Source organism: Monodon monoceros, unplaced genomic scaffold (assembly GCF_005190385.1).
Source record: "Monodon monoceros isolate NGI ecotype Baffin Bay Population unplaced genomic scaffold, NGI_Narwhal_1 Super_Scaffold_12, whole genome shotgun sequence".
Lineage (NCBI taxonomy): Eukaryota > Metazoa > Chordata > Mammalia > Artiodactyla > Monodontidae > Monodon > Monodon monoceros.
The window spans coordinates 29,752,472-29,770,624 of record NW_021703768.1 but is presented as its reverse complement, the minus strand read 5'-3'; the positions used below and the strand labels follow the sequence as shown (position 1 = coordinate 29,770,624).

At 38.0% G+C, this 18,153-nt stretch overlaps 1 protein-coding gene across 1 annotated transcript in view; it reads right to left on the bottom strand.

Moving 5' to 3' along the window:
• The window catches only part of SPEF2 (sperm flagellar 2), a 174,360-nt gene that overhangs the window by 76,651 nt on the left and 79,556 nt on the right, over positions 1–18,153 (bottom strand). The window contains 5 exon segments of the mRNA XM_029218282.1: positions 2,289–2,437; positions 9,333–9,407; positions 13,120–13,284; positions 16,725–16,882; positions 17,917–18,025. Coding sequence (XP_029074115.1) covers positions 2,289–2,437; positions 9,333–9,407; positions 13,120–13,284; positions 16,725–16,882; positions 17,917–18,025 — 656 coding nt within the window.

The window sequence follows — 18,153 nt, the reverse complement described above, 5'->3', positions numbered from 1 at the left end:
CTGCCTCCACCTGAGAGAACCACATATGGAAGCAATCCCCTTCTTTCTCTCACTCTGTCTCCTTCCCCATGCCTATTGAGGTAAGATATATCTGGGGTCCCTGGAAGGCCTGGAACTAGGGTTGCCAGATAAAGTATAGGATGCCTTCATTGGTTATCTGAAATTTAAATTCATTTAACTGAGCATCTGTTTTTCCTCTCCATTAGTAGGTAAGCTGTGCAGCTCATGTGTGAGAAGCTTAGAGTAGAAAAGGACTAGGGCAGGTCATGTGGCCTGCTTTGTTTCCAGGTTCTAGACTAATTCTGCTTGTAGCAAAAAGGAGCTCTCTACATGGTTTCACTTAGGTAACTAGAGGTCCGAGCTGTATATCCTTCCATCATCCCTCCAGACCAACTCCCCATCCTTCACTCTCCATCCTGCTCAGTGATTGCTCTAGGAGGCTAACTCATGTGAACTACTTCAGGAAACTCCCTTGCCTTCCACCTCCCAGTCAAAAGATGTGAGAGTAGGAAGGACATGAGGTTTGGTTATATGCTTCCCTGCTCCTCTCTGCTGGTCACTGTGGGTGGCTGCATCCTCTGGGAAGGCCACAGCCCCTGGCAGGTGGCCTTCTCCATGCACAGGTCTTCCTGAGGTCCGGACATCTGCTTCCTGTCCTCACCTTCTCAGGCCTAGGGGCCATAATAGCTCCTGGCTCTCTCTTGTTGAGGGTAACAATCTAATTCTTGTAGATTTTCTCATTTACTGGCCACATACACATAAATCATCCTTTATTCAACTTTCTTTAAATTATCTTCTGTTTTCTGCCAGGATCCTGACTAGAAGATCTACAATGGAAGCTGATGCCATATATCAGTGTGAATATTTATTTATTTTTCACTCCCTCTTGTCCTCTATGAATTTATTTCTCTCAAGGGCTTCAATGTTTGGAATTAAGGATTAGATTTTAATATTTTTGCCCCTCACTCTCCAACTCCTACCAAATAATATCATTTTAATTTTATCTCCTTCCCAACAACCACTTCTGTATCCTGTTTCTATGATAGTTCTTGAATATATTTATTTTTCAATGTAGCTACTATTTGGCTGAGTGATAGTAATTACACCCATCTGTAATTCTATCATTTAATGTTCTCATCTTCAAATATTTTCTGTTCTAATTTCTCCCTCAATGCTAATTAATTCATCAAAGCCTTATCGGGCTTCCCTGGTGGCGCAGTGGTTGAGAGTCCGCCTGCCAATGCAGGGGACATGGGTTCGTGACCCGGTCCGGGAAGATCCCACATGCCGCGGAGCGGCTGGGCCCGTGAGACATGGCCACTGAGCCTGCGCGTCCGGAGCCTGTGCTCCGCAACGGGAGAGGCCACAACAGTGAGAGGCCCTCACTGTATTTGATTCTGTATTGAATACAGTGAATTGGCCCACATGTTCCTACCCTCCCCCAAAGAGTTTACAATATAATTGAGGAGATAAGTAAGACATTTCCCTAGGAATGTTCAATAAAAATTGCAATTCATGATTGGGTCTCAAGTGCCTGGCACAGATGGTCAGGGCTAAAAGTTCATAAGAGTAAGAAACCATGGAGGACTGGAATTAAGAAGACAGGGACTGAGTCTTTCAAAAAACTCTTTGTCTTTTAAAAAGTTTTAAAAGAAAGACCATTCTGTGTGATTCTCCCAAGATGATTTATCTATTAAAGCAGCCTGATTTGCCTAGGTGACAACTGGGCTTTGCAGCTGTCAGAGCATAAAGAACTGAATGGAGCTTCCAGGGCTCACCTGGGCCTCTCCTTGCCTGACACTAGGGTACCCATTTAAAGAGCTGAGGCCAGATAGCACTCTGTTCTTTTATTAGTTTGGTTAGCTTCAAAATTTTCCTTCTATTTCTAAAAAGTCAGGGGTTAAACTTCATTTGAAAGCATTATGATGTGGGCATGACAGCATGGTTGGAGGGCTATAATTTGTGGATATGTGTTCTGGGAAAGATATTCTTCCAGGAAACTGCATCTCTGCTTGTCCCTGGGGTGAAAATTGGTCCTCAAAGAACCCATTTGTTCCCCTGATTGCAGCACTCAACAGCCGCTCAAAGCATGACTCAGAAATTTTAGGGAGGAGAGAAAGCATGGGATGCGATTCAATGAGTAATCTCAAAAGATCACCTCGGCCTTTTGATGAATATATATATTACCAGCTACAAAAGGCCTTTTGGATGGTGCAAATAATGGTGTGAATCTTCCTATAAAGAGGAGAAAGAACAGATTCTACTAGCTTGAGTCTAAACTGCCGTACCTCAGAAATTGGTTCATTCACATAAACCCATTCTTCTGATCCTGGCTTAGGTGGGGGTGGCACTACTGGAGCAGGTGACACATCTGTAGAGTCAGCAGGTGATTTCTTTACTGGAACTTTCCCTCCTGGAGATTTTCCTCTGGGAGAACCTTAAACATGCATATTAAATCATGCCATTACAAGGAGATGAATGGGACCAGATTGTGGTGGGTGGGTAAACCTATGGTGTCATGGATCTCAGGCAATTCATTAACTACATTTTAAGCAACTTTGGGCAGCCTTATCAAATAAAAAATAAAAAACGTCATTCTCTATAGCCCCCAAATTAACCAATAATACCAAAAGCAATTTTTTTTAAAGCAATGCAACTTCTCTTGTCCAATTAGCTATGGAAAACAACTTGATATTTTATTTTCATTTCTGTCCTTGCTTCCACAATGAACACACGGGTTTTACAAAGTTTAGGCACCAGAAAAAAGTGTATTTTATTTACTATTGCAAAAACTGGCAAACTAAACACTCACCCTGAATGAGAAAGAGAGTAGCTGTAACAGGAGCGGTGCTCTTGGTGTTTTTTTGAAACCCAGGGGAGGAGCAGGGAGAAAGAATGCTATTGTAGGAGTCAGTGAGGGATGTAGCAGAGGAGAAGGGGTACCTCCTGAATATTCCCACATTCCCTGGATGAGACAGAGGGCTTCTGAGCGGGGGAATCTATATCTCTTTCTACAGTCAGGGTGTGGGGATGAAGGCGACTGCTGTACCGTAGGTCTGGCTGAATTAAGGCATGGGCGGGAGGGGAGAAGAAGGGAGCGGGGAGAAGGAGAGGGAATGGAAAGAGAGAGGAAGGAGGAGAAGAAAGAAAAGGAGGTGGAGAAGGAGGAAGAGAAAGAGGCCTAATTTCAGCTCAGAATCCAGAAAGGGCGTGTGCCCCACTCTCTGTGAGAACATCCAGGGGGGATTCCAGACCCGCGAAGCAGTACCCTTATGGTCTGAAAGATCCTGTGACTGATCAAACTACCTTAACTCAGAAAGCACTGATATTTCCTTAAAGGATCAAAGTTATAGTTTAGAAATTCACTCAGTTTAAATTCCACTTATTTTCAGTTTCCTTATTAAGATTTTAGATGCAGTTTATAGATGCCTACAGAATTTGCAGCACTTTCTTTCCCCAAAATATATTTCTTTGAGTATTATTTAACGATAATGCTGTTTAGAAAAGTAAATACATCTTCCACTTTTATACTAGTTTAAAATATATTGATTATAAGTAAAGGGGATATTGTTAATTATGTCATATGAACAGTTTAAATGACTTCTACTTATACAATTGAAACCAGTATTCGTCATCTACAAGTTTAAAATTCCATCTAGGTATTTTTAATTAGAAAAATTTAAGAGCATCTTTTTTCAGGTGAAAACCAAAAATGTTCATAACTTGATATATTTTTCTATATGATAATTTTTCATTCTCTGAACTGAATCTCTGGTGAAATAAAAGTGACAATACTATGGCCACTTTAAGATGAATTTCTCAAAGGAGAATTCCTAAGGAGAACTTTGTAATTATAAACGTGAGACTGGAATGAGTTCCTTTTTCTTCTTTTCTTACATATCATGATCGTTCAGTGAAAACTAAGGGAGCCAGGGAACATTTTTGGACGATGTGCTTTGATCTCATTTAACTTTTATCTAATTGTTAACAATGAAAATGCAAGGGTAAAAGATTTGAATGAATAAAAAATGTATCTATGTCACAGTGAGTGAAAGTAGATGCCACTTGTGAACAAAATCTATCGACATCTCAAATGTCATGAGGGTCATTCCTTGCGCCACCCACGCAGCCATATGAAGACTTCAGTTTCTAATAAGATATTTGCTTTCATTTGGAAGTTGGATTATTGAGTCCTCAATGTGGCCATTCTTATGCATAAAATTCTGGAGAGTAATCTATGCTTAGCATATAGTAAAGATAGATTTTAGCAAATTTTTTTTTTTGTCCAGTTATAAGAACCTAATGGTATTACACAGAAGCACGTGGAGCGAGAACAAGTATAAATAAAATAAGGTCAAAAGAAAAATGCAATTTTAGGACATGGGATTTATTTAATCATTTTATCTGTAAAGAAATGGTCAAAGTTGAATCTATAGAGCAATAGGCTTGAGCAAAGAAAATAACATAGTAGGAGCTCAGTAAAGGTAAGAATAAATTTCATCTATTGATGAGAGGACATTAAGAAAACTAGAACACTTTCAGATTAAGTTGGCACTACTCAGGGAGATGAGAGGATTGTAGGAAGAAGGAAAAGATGCAAAAAGTCTGATTTTTTTTTTAAAGAAAGGCATTATTATTACCTTTCAGTCCTAAAATATTTCCTAGTAGGATCTGGCTTAATTAAGGGCTTCCCTAGGTAGAAGTTAGAGGACTGGTTAACAGTGATGGCTTTCTTATTGCCTTGGTTCAGCGAAAAATGACTCTGGTTGGTGACTGAAGTGGAGACTCAGGATGCCTTGGATAAGATGAAAATTTCTGCTCTGCAGCAATGTGGCCAGGAAGAGAAAGAGGTCAGTGCCAGGTAAGGAGCCAGAGATGGAACATGAATCAGCTTATTCTCCAAATCGCTATTGAGAAGGTAGTTTGGAAAAGTTTTCTCTCCTTGGTGTCCTAGAGTTCATGTTGTTAGTCTACGTGGAGCTGGAGATATGGAACGTGGACAACTATAAAGTAATGAGGACTGGTTATTTGGAATCCTTTATAGGACCTGATTTTAGTATAATTATACTCAGTGACAAGCGTTGGAAACTCCTTAAGTCAATTTTGCAAAGGATTCCCCTTTTTGCCCACAGTCTTTAATACTTGGTCTGGAGTCAATAATCATATCCCATACTTATTTAGCCCCATTTACTCTGAGCCAGATTCTGTTCCAGCTGCTTTTTTGTAGTTTTACTAATTCCTTACTACAGCCACAGAGAAGTTATTTTTATGACCTCATTTTACATACGAGAGAACTGAGACTCACTAAGGTCAAGTTACTTGCCCTAAGTCACTCGTATGGTAAATGGCAGAGCTAGAATGTCAGCCCAGGCAGGCTGGCTCCAGAGTCCATGCATTTGACTGTCCTACTTTATTGCCTTTTAGTGTCTATTGATGTAATTCATGTTCAAAAGTGTTCATTAGACTGATATTTAGAAATTTGCAAGCTTTAGAGTAGTTCTTTTAATACTATTTGCTTAGCTCATAAATTGATTTTAAGACTGTGTTCTATTTACATTGCATTACAATTAAATTACAATTTAATTTTTCTACTTGTGGTGAAAATTTTATTAAAAGCTACAGTCTGAGAAGTCAATTCATTGAAAGACTCATACTAAAGAGTATAAATAATATTATTTAACTCATTTATATTAGATGATGGTATTAAGGCAAAATCCAGGGAAGCTATGAGAATAGTGTTGAGAGTTAATATGGAGTGTTGATGACATTCGCCAAAGTGTAAAGAGGCTCTAACTTTCCCTTCTCATAGGTTAATGATTCCTAACAAAACACTACCTTATTTATTTATTTTGCGGTACGCGGGCCTCTCACTGTTGTGGCCTCTCCCGTTGCGGAGCACAGGCTCCGGACGCGCAGGCCCAGCAGCCATGGCTCACGGGCCCAGCCCCTCCGCGGCACGGGGGACCCTCCCGGACCGAGGCACGAACCCGCTTCCCCTGCATCAGCAGGCGGATTCCCAACGACTGCGCCACCACGGAAGCCCTACCTTATTTATTTTGACTCTCCATTTCCTCATCTTTGAAGTGGGAAATGATCATTTATACTTCACAGGTGGTTATGAGGATTATGCAAGAATATAAAAATTATCTTGTATAGTGCCTGGCGTAGGGTAGGTACTCCATAAGAGGTAGTTTGTTACTATGATTATGAATTATGTTATCAAAGGAGATTGTGGAATTTTGATATCTGAACCATGATTGTACATTAATCATCAACTTTCAGATGAAACCTAGTGTGTTTTGCATGTGCTCTAAAATCTATTAAGACCTTGTACATTGCACCACATACTCTCCTCTGTTTAAGGTCCCAGGTGATAAAAAATGTATTTTAGAAATTAATCTTAGAAAAACTTAGGGCTTTTTATTTCTATTTCAAAGTATTGTTATATACATGTTGCTTTTAAAATTGTAATCCAACTTAAATATTTTGGGGAACAGGACATATTATAAGTAATACGTTAGAAATAACTGAATGTTTCTGATATTCCAATGGCTAAAATTGGAATTTTAGTCTTGGGCATCAATAAGTCTTGGGCATCAATATAGTAATTCTTCAACTTTAGGGATCACCAGAATTCCCTAGAGGGCTTATTAAAACACAAATTGCTGGACCCCTCCAGGAGTTTCAGATTCAGTAGGTCTGGGGTGGGACCAAGCATTTGTTTTTCTAATAAATTCCCAGGTAATGCAAATGCTGCTGGTACAGGACTGAGCTTAAAGAGCCACCATGTTAGTAGATGCATCTAGGTATTTCAATTCCATTTCACTTTCATCTTTTTTCTCTGTTCTTCCATGTCTTTCCAATTAAATGTCATTAACGTTTATAACATTGACATAACATTTATTGCTATGTGGCCTGGTAGCACCTAAACTTTAAGTCAGATCAGAAGGCAAGCACTGGGACAGTCCCAACACTAATACATGGGCAGGCCAGAAGAACTAAAGAGATCGTGATTTCCAAACATTTATTCCACAGAGCTCTAGTCCCAATGGATACCCCTCCAAGAGAGAGTTCTGCAGCCACAATGTTTTGGGATATTACATAGTGTACCTCCTACTGCCTTAGAGATAGATGATCACAGGAGATACATATCTATATTGACATCTATCTCAGTTGAGATGAAAAACATTTTAATTTGATGTAACTCAGCATTTTCTGAAATTGGTTGATTAAGGAAAACTCTTCATTTAGCCCTTAATTAACACCTCCTATGTAAGGTCATAGAGTTGAAAAGCCCTTATTTTATGAAGGAGTAAAATGGGGCCATGGCAAATGGTTGAGGATAATAAGAAATGCTTTAAGAACACCATAAATACAATTGCAAATGGCATTTCCGTGTCAAGATTTTGGAGGGAGAAGGTTGGGATTGATCTAATACACAGAGAAAAATAGGGATGAATCGAAGATGCCAATAGCAGGAAACAATGATAAGTCTGAAGGAAGGAAAAAGGAGATGGCTCCTCAAACCATAAGAGATGTTTTCAGTATAATTGGTGTCAAACAGCCTGTGAGGTAAACAGATAACCAATCAATAGTGTTCACCCCCAATGGAATTAGTTCCAAATATTAAGAATTAAAATCATTAAGACTTCCTCTTAATGAAAGAAATCCTGTTATACATGCCAAAACAACAGCATTTCTATGTAAAAGAAAGACTTCTAAATCTTGATCGAGAGTTTACCTATTTCAAATATTATTGAACACAGTAGAAATTGTGTTTATGGAAATAGAAACACAATAGTAAAATAAAAGCAAAAAAATGTTTGAAAGTTCTTGGAGGTACTTAAACTGAGCTAACTGCATGACTCCAGTGAATATATATTTTACTGGTTGAACTTGTAGTTGCTTATGGTTTGAGTGTGTATACTTTCATCTAAGGATGCTCTCAAAGCATGTGAATTATTATGTCTAACTTGACGATTTGGCACCTAATATGCATAAATATATTTAATTCCTATTTTTGATGATTCTATGCTGATCCTTCATTTGCTTTTGCTGATCACAATAAGAAAGCAAGGGATGCATAATGTAAATGTGAAAATTATTCTCCTATTTGTAAACAGGTAAGATAGAGCAGAGCATAAATTATAGCCAAAATTATAGGTAAATTTTTCATCTCAGTGTTAACTCACCAATGACTCTAGTTATATATGCCTATGAGGTCATATAATCAGAGAAGGGTAAGATTCTTTGAGAATCATGGTTATGCATCTTTAAATGCCAAAATAAAGATCCTTTCAAGCCCATCATTTTGTGAACATGGCACAGTCTTGGGCTGCTACTACACTGGCAACTTGTAATGTAAAATTAAACAAAGGTACATACTTCATGACAACCCCCTTTGTATGTACCCTGCAAAAGTCAACTGTATGTGTCCGTCACTGCATTTCAATCTTTCATTGGTTGGTGTAGCAGCTTCAATGTACAATCTAACTAATATGCTTTTTAAAGCCTATTTTCTTCTACCAACTATCAATTATTTACAAAATTTTATCCTCCTTATTTCACAGAAATAGTTAAAATAAAATAGAAAAAAAAAAAGAAATTAGGGTCAGGAAAAATGCAACTTAAAGTAGAAGGTCAAAACCAGGAGAGGAATTAGAAAGCAGACTCTGGGATCTAGGTCCTTGCGCAGATACTAAAATCTTATAGGCACTAATTTGTTTCTGCACTTCTAGACAGCCAAAACAGAAAAGGAAGTGCTATCAGTTAGAGGTGCTAACTATCTAGCCATGCAGAGGAAGAAAGATTTTCCAGTTCCTTGATTCTGAATGAAATTTCCCACCTAGGATTTCACATAGGGGTGACTGAATGATGTGGTGGGCATACTATCCCTTCAGAAAATAAAATACCAGGTTATTATTGGTATAATAAATGTTTTACCTCCACTGCTATTGTGTTGAGGACTTTATATCAAAGTGCTTATCAGTGAAAGCAATTCTATGGGGGACCCAAGAAAATATGGTTCAGCAAGTAGTTTTCTGATGGCATAGCTTAGCCCAAGGATAACACATATAATATCTATGATGAATGGATATTCTGTGTCTTAGATATTCTCTAAATTATTCCTCACAAGCATCACTTTTCTCAGCAGGACCTTTGCTAAGACCCAGGCTACAGAAACACTGAGGTTCTGTTTTATTGGCAAGGGCTTATGGTTTACAAATGCCCGAGAGAGGTATTCAGTGTATACTACTACATAAATATAGCTATTTTCACTGAAAATTATAAAATGAAGAATTATATTTAATCATATCTATCTTGATCTGTACCTTTTCTTTTGAGTGAAGTTTCACTTTTCTTCCCTTTTCCTTCCTGAAGAGATTCTCGATTACCATGCGGGGGTTCTAAACAAAATTCAACACATAATTATCATTGATGATTTTCTTCAATATCCTGGGCTATGATTTGTAAGCAATCAAATGCTATTTCTCAAAAACAGTTATATTTGTGAACTACCTAAAATGGCTTAGGCCTTTACTGTGAGTTAAAATTAATCTGAAGACAGACTGTGGATTGAAATTTCTTGAATGACAACCCTGATAGTACTATTCTATTTTGTGACATTGAGAAGTTGAGTCCTAAGCTTAATATCAACATTTGGTAGTGAATTTGATTGTAAACTCTTTAGTGCAAAATAGTTGTAGAATCTTAAAAGTTAGTCACAAGTCCATTTGAAGCAGATGGCTCTATTTGGATATAGTTCACCGGAATGATCCCTATACAATAAGACAACTGGGTCTGTGATAAGAATGATGCCAAAACACCTTGAAGAAGAGTTAAATAACCACATTGCTTTACTATGGAGCATCCTTGAACTTCTATTGACCCCACACTTGGTTGCCTTGTGACTTCTACATTCCACTGTGCATTGACTGTAACTTGTAATGCAAAGGATGGTTTGGGAATATATACGCTGGGTTCCCCGGAATCTAATTCAAAAATATATTGGAAAGGGGAAAGTGGGAAACTGATGAACTGGAGGTCAATAAGATGTCCCAAATTATAATTAGTTCTTTGAAAAAATCACTACATCCCACATAATTTGCCAAACAAGTTCAGTCGTCTTCCTCCCTTTGCCCTGGGCTACAGTTTTTTGCTTTTGTTTTTCCTTCATTGGAAGAATGCACATATGGGACAATTTAAATGCTTGTGATGGAGAGATCATCTGATCTATTCTTTGTATTTAGAAGTGTTAGTTATAAGAATGTGTAAATACATAACTCATATCACTTACATTTAAACATCTCAGCTCCAAAAACCAAGATTCCATAGAAATAAGACAAGGAAAGGATTAACCTTGAAATTTTGTTAACCTCCATAAAAGGACTTTTAAACATCCAAATGTTTTAAACACCAAACTCATTCATAACTAAATAAATCCAAACATTTGAATTAGTTGCTTTTTTTTTTTCTTAGAAATAAGCTTAATAAAAAAAAGTCTAGATAAGCTCTTAGTTCCTTTAATAACAATATTCTGGGTAACCAACCATTTAGCTCTAAACTTTAGCAAAAGGCAACAGCAAAGAGGGTAAAAATAGAGACATCTAAGACGTTGAACTTATAAAATATTGTGAGCAAGTCTAACTTCTGCTGGGGATAGCATGCACTCTGTCTATTTTTAAAAATTATTTCCAAAATGTATTCTGAAATTGCAAAATATATTCCTAGCAGCATGGATAGCAAGCACTACCATACTTTGTCACACTCAGAACTTTAGTTTTAAATTAAATTCTGACATTTGGTAGTAGACTTGATAATAAACCCTTTAATGGGACATACCTGTGAAGTTTTTCAAATTTAATCTCAAGTGCATTTGAAGCAGATATAAAATACAGAACTGTAAAAAATTAATAAACAGAAAGCACAAATAAATAGAGTCAGGAAACCAGAAGGGGGAACTCTCGTGCCCTAAGAGGACAGCATTGCCCAACAGGAGGAAGGAAGACTCCTCTTCTTTCCTGGCAAGGACTCAGCCAATGAAAAGCCATGGACTCATCAAGTGCTGTGGCCCTCCCAACTTCCTTTTCCCCTCTATAGAAGCATTCTCCTTCCCTTGTCATGTGGAGACTTGCACATGGCTTGCCATGGTTGCAGACCCCGAATTATAATTTCCTGCTAATTCTGAATAAACCCATCTTTGCTGGAGAAATATCTGGCAGTCTATTTGTTTCAGGTCAACAGACTCATATACAATGTAGAACTATATTTGGACAAAATGACTTTTAGTGCTTAGCGTACTATGCTTCCTTCTTTACCCTATTTCCACCCTTTTTTTTTTTTAGTAAATAATTTCTCTTTTCTTCTCAGCTTTTAAAGAAGATTGTAATTGGATGTTTGCTTTGGGTTTGTTCAGAAGCCTTAGGCTTTTAGTTCTGCAAGTATGTTCTTTTGAAAAAAAACTGTAAGTTATTTATATAAAAATAAACAAACCTGGGAACTTCCCTTCCTAAAATCATTTATCCCCTCTTCCCTGAGCTGTAAGGGCAGCGCAGCCTGTGCTATTGCCTCATCAACGTCTACTAGCACTGAGATCTCCTTGCAGTGATGCGTTGCAGTTGGAAGGCAGTAACTGGGCCCCTGGGGATTAATTCTTCTATATATTTTTAAAGATCAGGCACTAACACGGCCCTTGGTGGAAAAAAGAGACAGATACAACCACTCTTTGAAGCAACAATAGCTTTATTATTCATCCAATGCACTGTATTCAAGTATACAATTTTATTTAATGTCACGAGCAAACTTAAGAAATTTAAAGACTGAACCGTGTTGTAACCAGAAATGCTAAAGATGGGTTTCAGGGAATAGCTCCAATCCACAGATACTCCTGACTGTGAGGCCGAGGGGAGGAAAGGGAGGGGAGGCCACAGCCATAGGTTAAAGGCCTAGATGGGTAACTCCAGGCTCCCTTGAGCCTCTGTGGAAACTGTCTTCCCTGGCTAAACAGCATTTTTAAGGTTTCCATTTGTCCTTCAGACCACTGCTTTGTTTTTCTAATGGGCAAAGTACGTATGGTTAATTAATTGCTTTGTGCTTTATTGTTTCATGTGATAAAATATTTTTTTTAGAATTTGTGTATTTTGCCTTTAGTTAAGCCCCATTTTATTGAAGTACAATGGTCTTTAATAGACCATAATATATGTTATTAAAGTTTTCAAATGAATTTGTTTAATATAAATAAATCAATTTTAAAAATCAGACCCATCTCAAATCTCCATGAAGTAGAAATATTATGGAGTTTAGAAATGCAATCATGACACAATATCAAGAATACCTAGGTAGACTTGTGTAACTGCACAGCCAGCTACTTACAAAGCTAAAACCAGCTACTAGAGCCACATTTGCTTCATACACACAGCACCAAACTGATCCTGGCATTCTCCCAATATCACACATTTCAACAATTGAGGATTTTACTTTTGTCATTATATTGTCTACCACGTAACTTAATGGTCCTTAGAGGTTTAAGCTAAAAAATATTCTCTATACAAACTCTATTCATGTATGTTATATATTATAAATATACAAGTTTACTGAGATGTCAGGTGCTTGTTTCTACCCTTTTATAATCACATAGCACTGAAGAGTGACAGTTACGTATAAATTTTAGTATCTAAAGAATGCTGTTGGTATGTTTCCTTATTCCTGTGGACAACAGTTTGTGCTAACTCTCATTTTCTGAAGATGGTCTTGCTTTTTACATAAACACGACTCTATCACTCTGCAAATAGACGTCTGTCCTCTTGATCTGCTCTAAGCTCCTTCTGGTATTCTCTGCGCCTTCCCTCCTCTCATCTGTGGTCTTATTCTAATCAGTAGATCTGGGTGTGAGGACTCCACATTCCTTCCCACACAGTAAAGTACCTCCGCTTTGTGACCGCCGTGCTCTCAGTGACTACTGCTTTTCCTCTTCATCAGAGCAGACAGCTTGCTTTCATATGACTGAAGTTGTTCAAAGCCTGAATCTAGATAAATGGACTGGTACTATAATTTATAATTCTTTTCTAAAATGAAAACGAGAAACTGGCAAACAGGATTAGAAATCGTTCTGTCAATCACCTGACGCTGGTTTTCCTTTTGCAGCAGGAGTTTTGGAACGCTCACGCTGACCGTGGACTTCCTTCTCTTTTTCTGGTTCAGGAGGAGGGGGGAGAGGTGATGTAGCCTCAGTTGGGGAAACTTCTTCTTTTTCCTCAGCTTCCTTTTCTTTTAATTTCTTTTTCACTTCAAAAGGATGATAAGAATGGACTTTTATTAGCGGCTCCAGACACCTACTATTTCACTTGAACTAAGATAAACCTAAATTAATATAAAACTGCTCTTACTGAATTAGGGCGAACTTCATGTTTTAGGGATCTCCTTTAAATCATTCAGTCCTTAAAACTAAGATTTGAAGTCTTCTCTGCCTGGTTAGAAATACCGTTTACCCTGCCTCTGATGGGGATGATGGTGTGTGTGTGTGTGTGTGTGTGTGTGTGTGTGTGTGTGTGTATCAGGTGGGAAGGCTTGCTATGCCATGTGTAAAACCAACAATCTAGAAGTAGCTGGTGTGCTGCGATAGAAAAATAAATAATTATGTCAAAATTTCCAGGGGAAAAGCAAGGTGAAAAAGCACAAAGAGAAGATGTCAGAAGGACACGGAAGGGAAAAGAAATGTGCGGCACCGACATCTAGGGGTAAATACATATGAAGCATTTAGAACGGTGCTCAGTACACAACCAAGTCTTGGCATTTCATTCTTTCATGCAGCAACTACTTATTGAATCTGAGTTGTGCTGTGAAGAAAAGGAAGGGTTATAACAATAAGGTAAAACTACACTAGTACTGTCAGTAATAATAATAATACGAACAACGCTAGGCAGAGTTGTGGTTGCCAGAGATACAAAAGTAAAACAAAAGAGAAAAATCACTGCCTTGTGAAGCTAAATAGGACAGAGTAAAGGGGGTCAGGAGTGCTGTGGGGCAGCTCTTAAAGTTTATTTAACCAGAGTGCTTTGCAGGGTAGACCCACTGAGAACGTGTCATCTGAGAAAAGACTTGAACAGGTTCAGGGAATGTGTGCTCCAGGCAGAGCAGACAGTCAGCCCGAGGGGCTTGAGGGGCGGAGCAGGGCTGGTTCCTGAAGGTCTAGGCTCCTATCGTTGTTATGGCCCTTTGCCTTTCGAGATTCAGGCTCACCCTTCCCAGCATGCCCTCCCCACCCCCCCTGACTTCCCAGCCCTCCACCCTGGAAACGGCCGCAACTTTACCCCTGTAGCAGGGGCAGTGAATAACTGCACCCATGTATGGCTTTTTTTTTTTTGCGGTACACGAGCCTCTCACTGCTGTGGCCTCTCCCGTTGCGGAGCACAGGCTCCGGAGGCACAGGCTCAGCGGCCATAGCTCACGGGCCCAGCCGCTCCGCGGCATGTGGGATCTTCCCGGATCGGGGCACGAACCCGTGTCCCCTGCATCGGCAGGTGGACTCTCAACCACTGCGCCATCAGGGAAGCCCCATGTATGGCTTTTATATCCATATTCCCTTTGCCCTCAGATTATTCTTTTCAATTCAGCAAGGCAAGGAGGCTTCATTCTATTAGATTTTTTTTTTCAAACTGGATTTTTTTCTGATTATAAAAGTGATATATAATTATTGTTTTAAAAATTCCCACAATTTAGACAAATAAGCAGAAAGAGAAGTTTCCTGTTGACTCTTTGTCATCCTTCTCCCTCATCAAGGATTGTACGGCTAAAGAGAAAACCACAGGCCCCAAATGGCATCACTTGTGCTAAATAAAGCCCACGATACCAAACCTAGACTTACTACCTGCCTCAGTTGCAGTTTCTACCTTCTTCAGAAATGTAATTTTAATCAACCAGCTTGGAATTTTCTGGTCAGCGCTAATGAGGTGATCTGTCATGTGGGTCCTCTCTATATATCCCCAGCCCCGCAAAGAAGAGGCAATCTGCATGGTAAAGACCCTTGCAGTTCCCTTCCTCCAAAAAGAAGATGTCCTGGCCCAAAATAAACCTTTTTTTTTTTTCCCCTTTTGCTAATGACTTCCCTGCCCCACCCTCCTATCTAAAAAAGCCTTCCATTTGTACTGTTCCACGGAGTGCCCTTCTAGTTGTTAGATGGGATGCTGCCCAGTTCATGAATAGTTGAACAAAGCCAGTTAGAGCTTTGAATTTACTGGGTTGAATTTTGTTTTTTCTTAGCATATATTGTCAGACTCTTTTCTGTGCCTACATATTTAATAATAGACATACTTTTAAAACCAAAAAAGGACAATTTAAATATAACCTGATTTTCCCTACTTAACAGTATATTATGATCATTTTTAAACAGCAGAATATTTATAGAAGTACCGTATCCTTTTATTTTTGGCTTAATCAGGATGTTTAATACAGAGCACTGGGCTAGGTAAATGTTTATTATTTTAATGACAAAATATTCATTAAAAATAATTAACTGATTGGAATGTAAATCTTAAATAAGTGGCAGTAGAGTCTGTTAATGTAATAAGTGATCAGAATGTAAAATCTTTAAGAAAATGTTGAAGTGAGTCTGATAGCTGGCAAAAACACTGATTCTAATTGGTAGATGTTTGAAGCTACAGCCTAGAATCAGTTTGCTTTTGCCTCCCAGTCAAGACCCTAGAGGTTTCCTCCCTCCTCTCAGCCTAATTTCCGAGTGTTAAATAACATGTTACGCCTCTTATATAATATATGGGTTGATTTTTGTTTTGTCTGAAAGCTTCACATGGGTGTTTTTGGGGAGCAGACATTTCGATGTGGGTGCTTGTCTAAGTGTGAGCTCCTGGGTCCCCAAGGTGACTGTGGCTTATATCTATGCACTATTTTGGTGTCAGTTCACCGATACATTATAGTAGTTAGGTCATAAATCTAGGGATGGGAGACAGCATGCTACCAAGGCAGTTTTAGAATCCTTGTGATATTAATTTTGACCATTTTTTATTATACCAAGAAATTGCAGTTGTCAATATAGTCAGGGGTGATTGATAAACAAAAGGGAAAGATTTATTTCTGAATTCATTTCTCAAAGGTAAGATTTCCATTGAAGTCTGGCATTGGCAGTGTATGAGACTAAAATTCCTTTCAATAACAAATTCCAATAATACTATGAAAAGTTAATGGGCAATTACTATTGGTTGAATGAAGGAGGAGGGAGGTCGGGATGGTTTAATGTAGGTGAGATGCACCCAGGAGCAGGCTTATAAATAAGTAGTTAATAGTCAGTAAATTCATACCAACACAAGAAGATTTGGGGGGAATAATCTGCCTAGTGTTTTCATCCTCAAAGGATAATTCACTCATTGTTTCCTTATAATGCTGAGGTCAACAGATTGAAATCTATAACATCCTATAACATCCTTCTCTATAACATCCTTAATTTTAACTCTGCTATTTTTTTCACCTGAAAACAACCTTTCAGCAAGATGACCTCTTTTGATTAAATTAAATTAAAAGGAAGGAAGAAAGAAAAAGCTTTTATTTAGAAACATTTGCAGTGGAAAGCTAAAATCAGAGGTAGAAGATACTTATAGATGGTATGATCCAAAGAGAAGAGAGAAATTTGCAATCGCATTTTCACTTCCTCCTAAATTCAGTAAAACCACACATTTTCGTTATGTAAGCTCAAAATTATAAAGAACTGTAATTACCTTTATTCTCTTTTTTCATTATTTCAGTCATAAACGTTTCCTTTACTTTTTGGCACAAAGACTGCTTATCTATGTCAGCATTAATTTTTATCAAAATGTTTTCTGGCTCTGTAAACCATTGCTCCAATAAAGGCCAGTTGTCCAAGAAGCCTACAATTCTGCAAAACCCAAATGTTATATGAATATAGCATATTGACTGAAAGATTAGAGTAACATTAAGCATGATTTATCTGATGAATGTAATGAAAAAATAAGCTGCCAAAAAAAATCTGAAAAAGCAACTTTAAGAAACCTACAGGCAATGAAATACTATCCACTTTAAAGAAGAAATCATTTAACGCTGTCTAGACATATATTTTGAGGTATATGAATGAGGAAAAGAAGATTTGGCAATTCTATCATTTCAGGAAAACTTTAGTGTGGGTTCACGTCTCTAAGTGAAGATCTAAGGAAACATCACCTATACTCATAACAGACTAAACTCTGAACACCCTTCTGATGGTGGCTACAGCCTGGGCCATATAGGTCATCTACTTTTTCTTAGAGAAGTTAAAGAGACCTTTGTGTAAGTATAGATGGTTCTGACTTATTTGCTTTACTCAAATATACTCTTGGAATGATTTTTGAAACAGCCTTGTCTTCCAAGAGTAGACAGGCTTAATGTAGCTCAAATTCCTCTTCCCTGGTTCACTTCATATTTTTAGAGTTCTAAAGGTTTCAAAAAATTGTCTAATTTTGTCTAATTTTTTTTTCCAATGAGCAAATCGCATACAATTGAAAGAAGGTTTTTTAAGCATAACTTCATTTTAGTAGCACAGAAGTGGTTTTAGAATTACACTCTATAGTCTGATGCCTAGCTCTTTGACATTCCACGATCTTCCTTGGCATTTGCTGAATGAGGGCTGAATTAGGATTCCATATAATGAACTTGTAAGTTCATGTAGCCATAAAGGGAAATGTTGCCTGATTTAATTCTTTTCTTCCCAGACTATGATGACTTGTGCTCTGAATATAAAAGCTAACACATAAATATTTCACTCAACATCAAAGCTACTTAGTTTTGTTTTACCTGTAAAAGACTGAATGCTAAGAAATACATTTATTTTCTAGATCTGATGATTCCAAAGTGACTAGTTGTCAGTCTGTTCAAAGGGTAAGAAACAAGAAGCAAGACATTGAGTTTTAAACTAACCTATGCTGTATTTGATCTCTTAAATTCTGGTCTTCATCCACATCTTGGTTTTTAGCAGCTACACGTTGATTTATGTCTTCATGAGGAGTTTCACTTGAAAATGCTTCAGCTATGTTATGGAAATTACTTAATTAGACAATTTGCTAAAGCAGTCAAAGTTGCAGCAGCACTGCTAAAAGGTACTGATACAAGAAAGTCAAATAGACATGGTCCTGCCTTTGGTCCAATATTAATTAA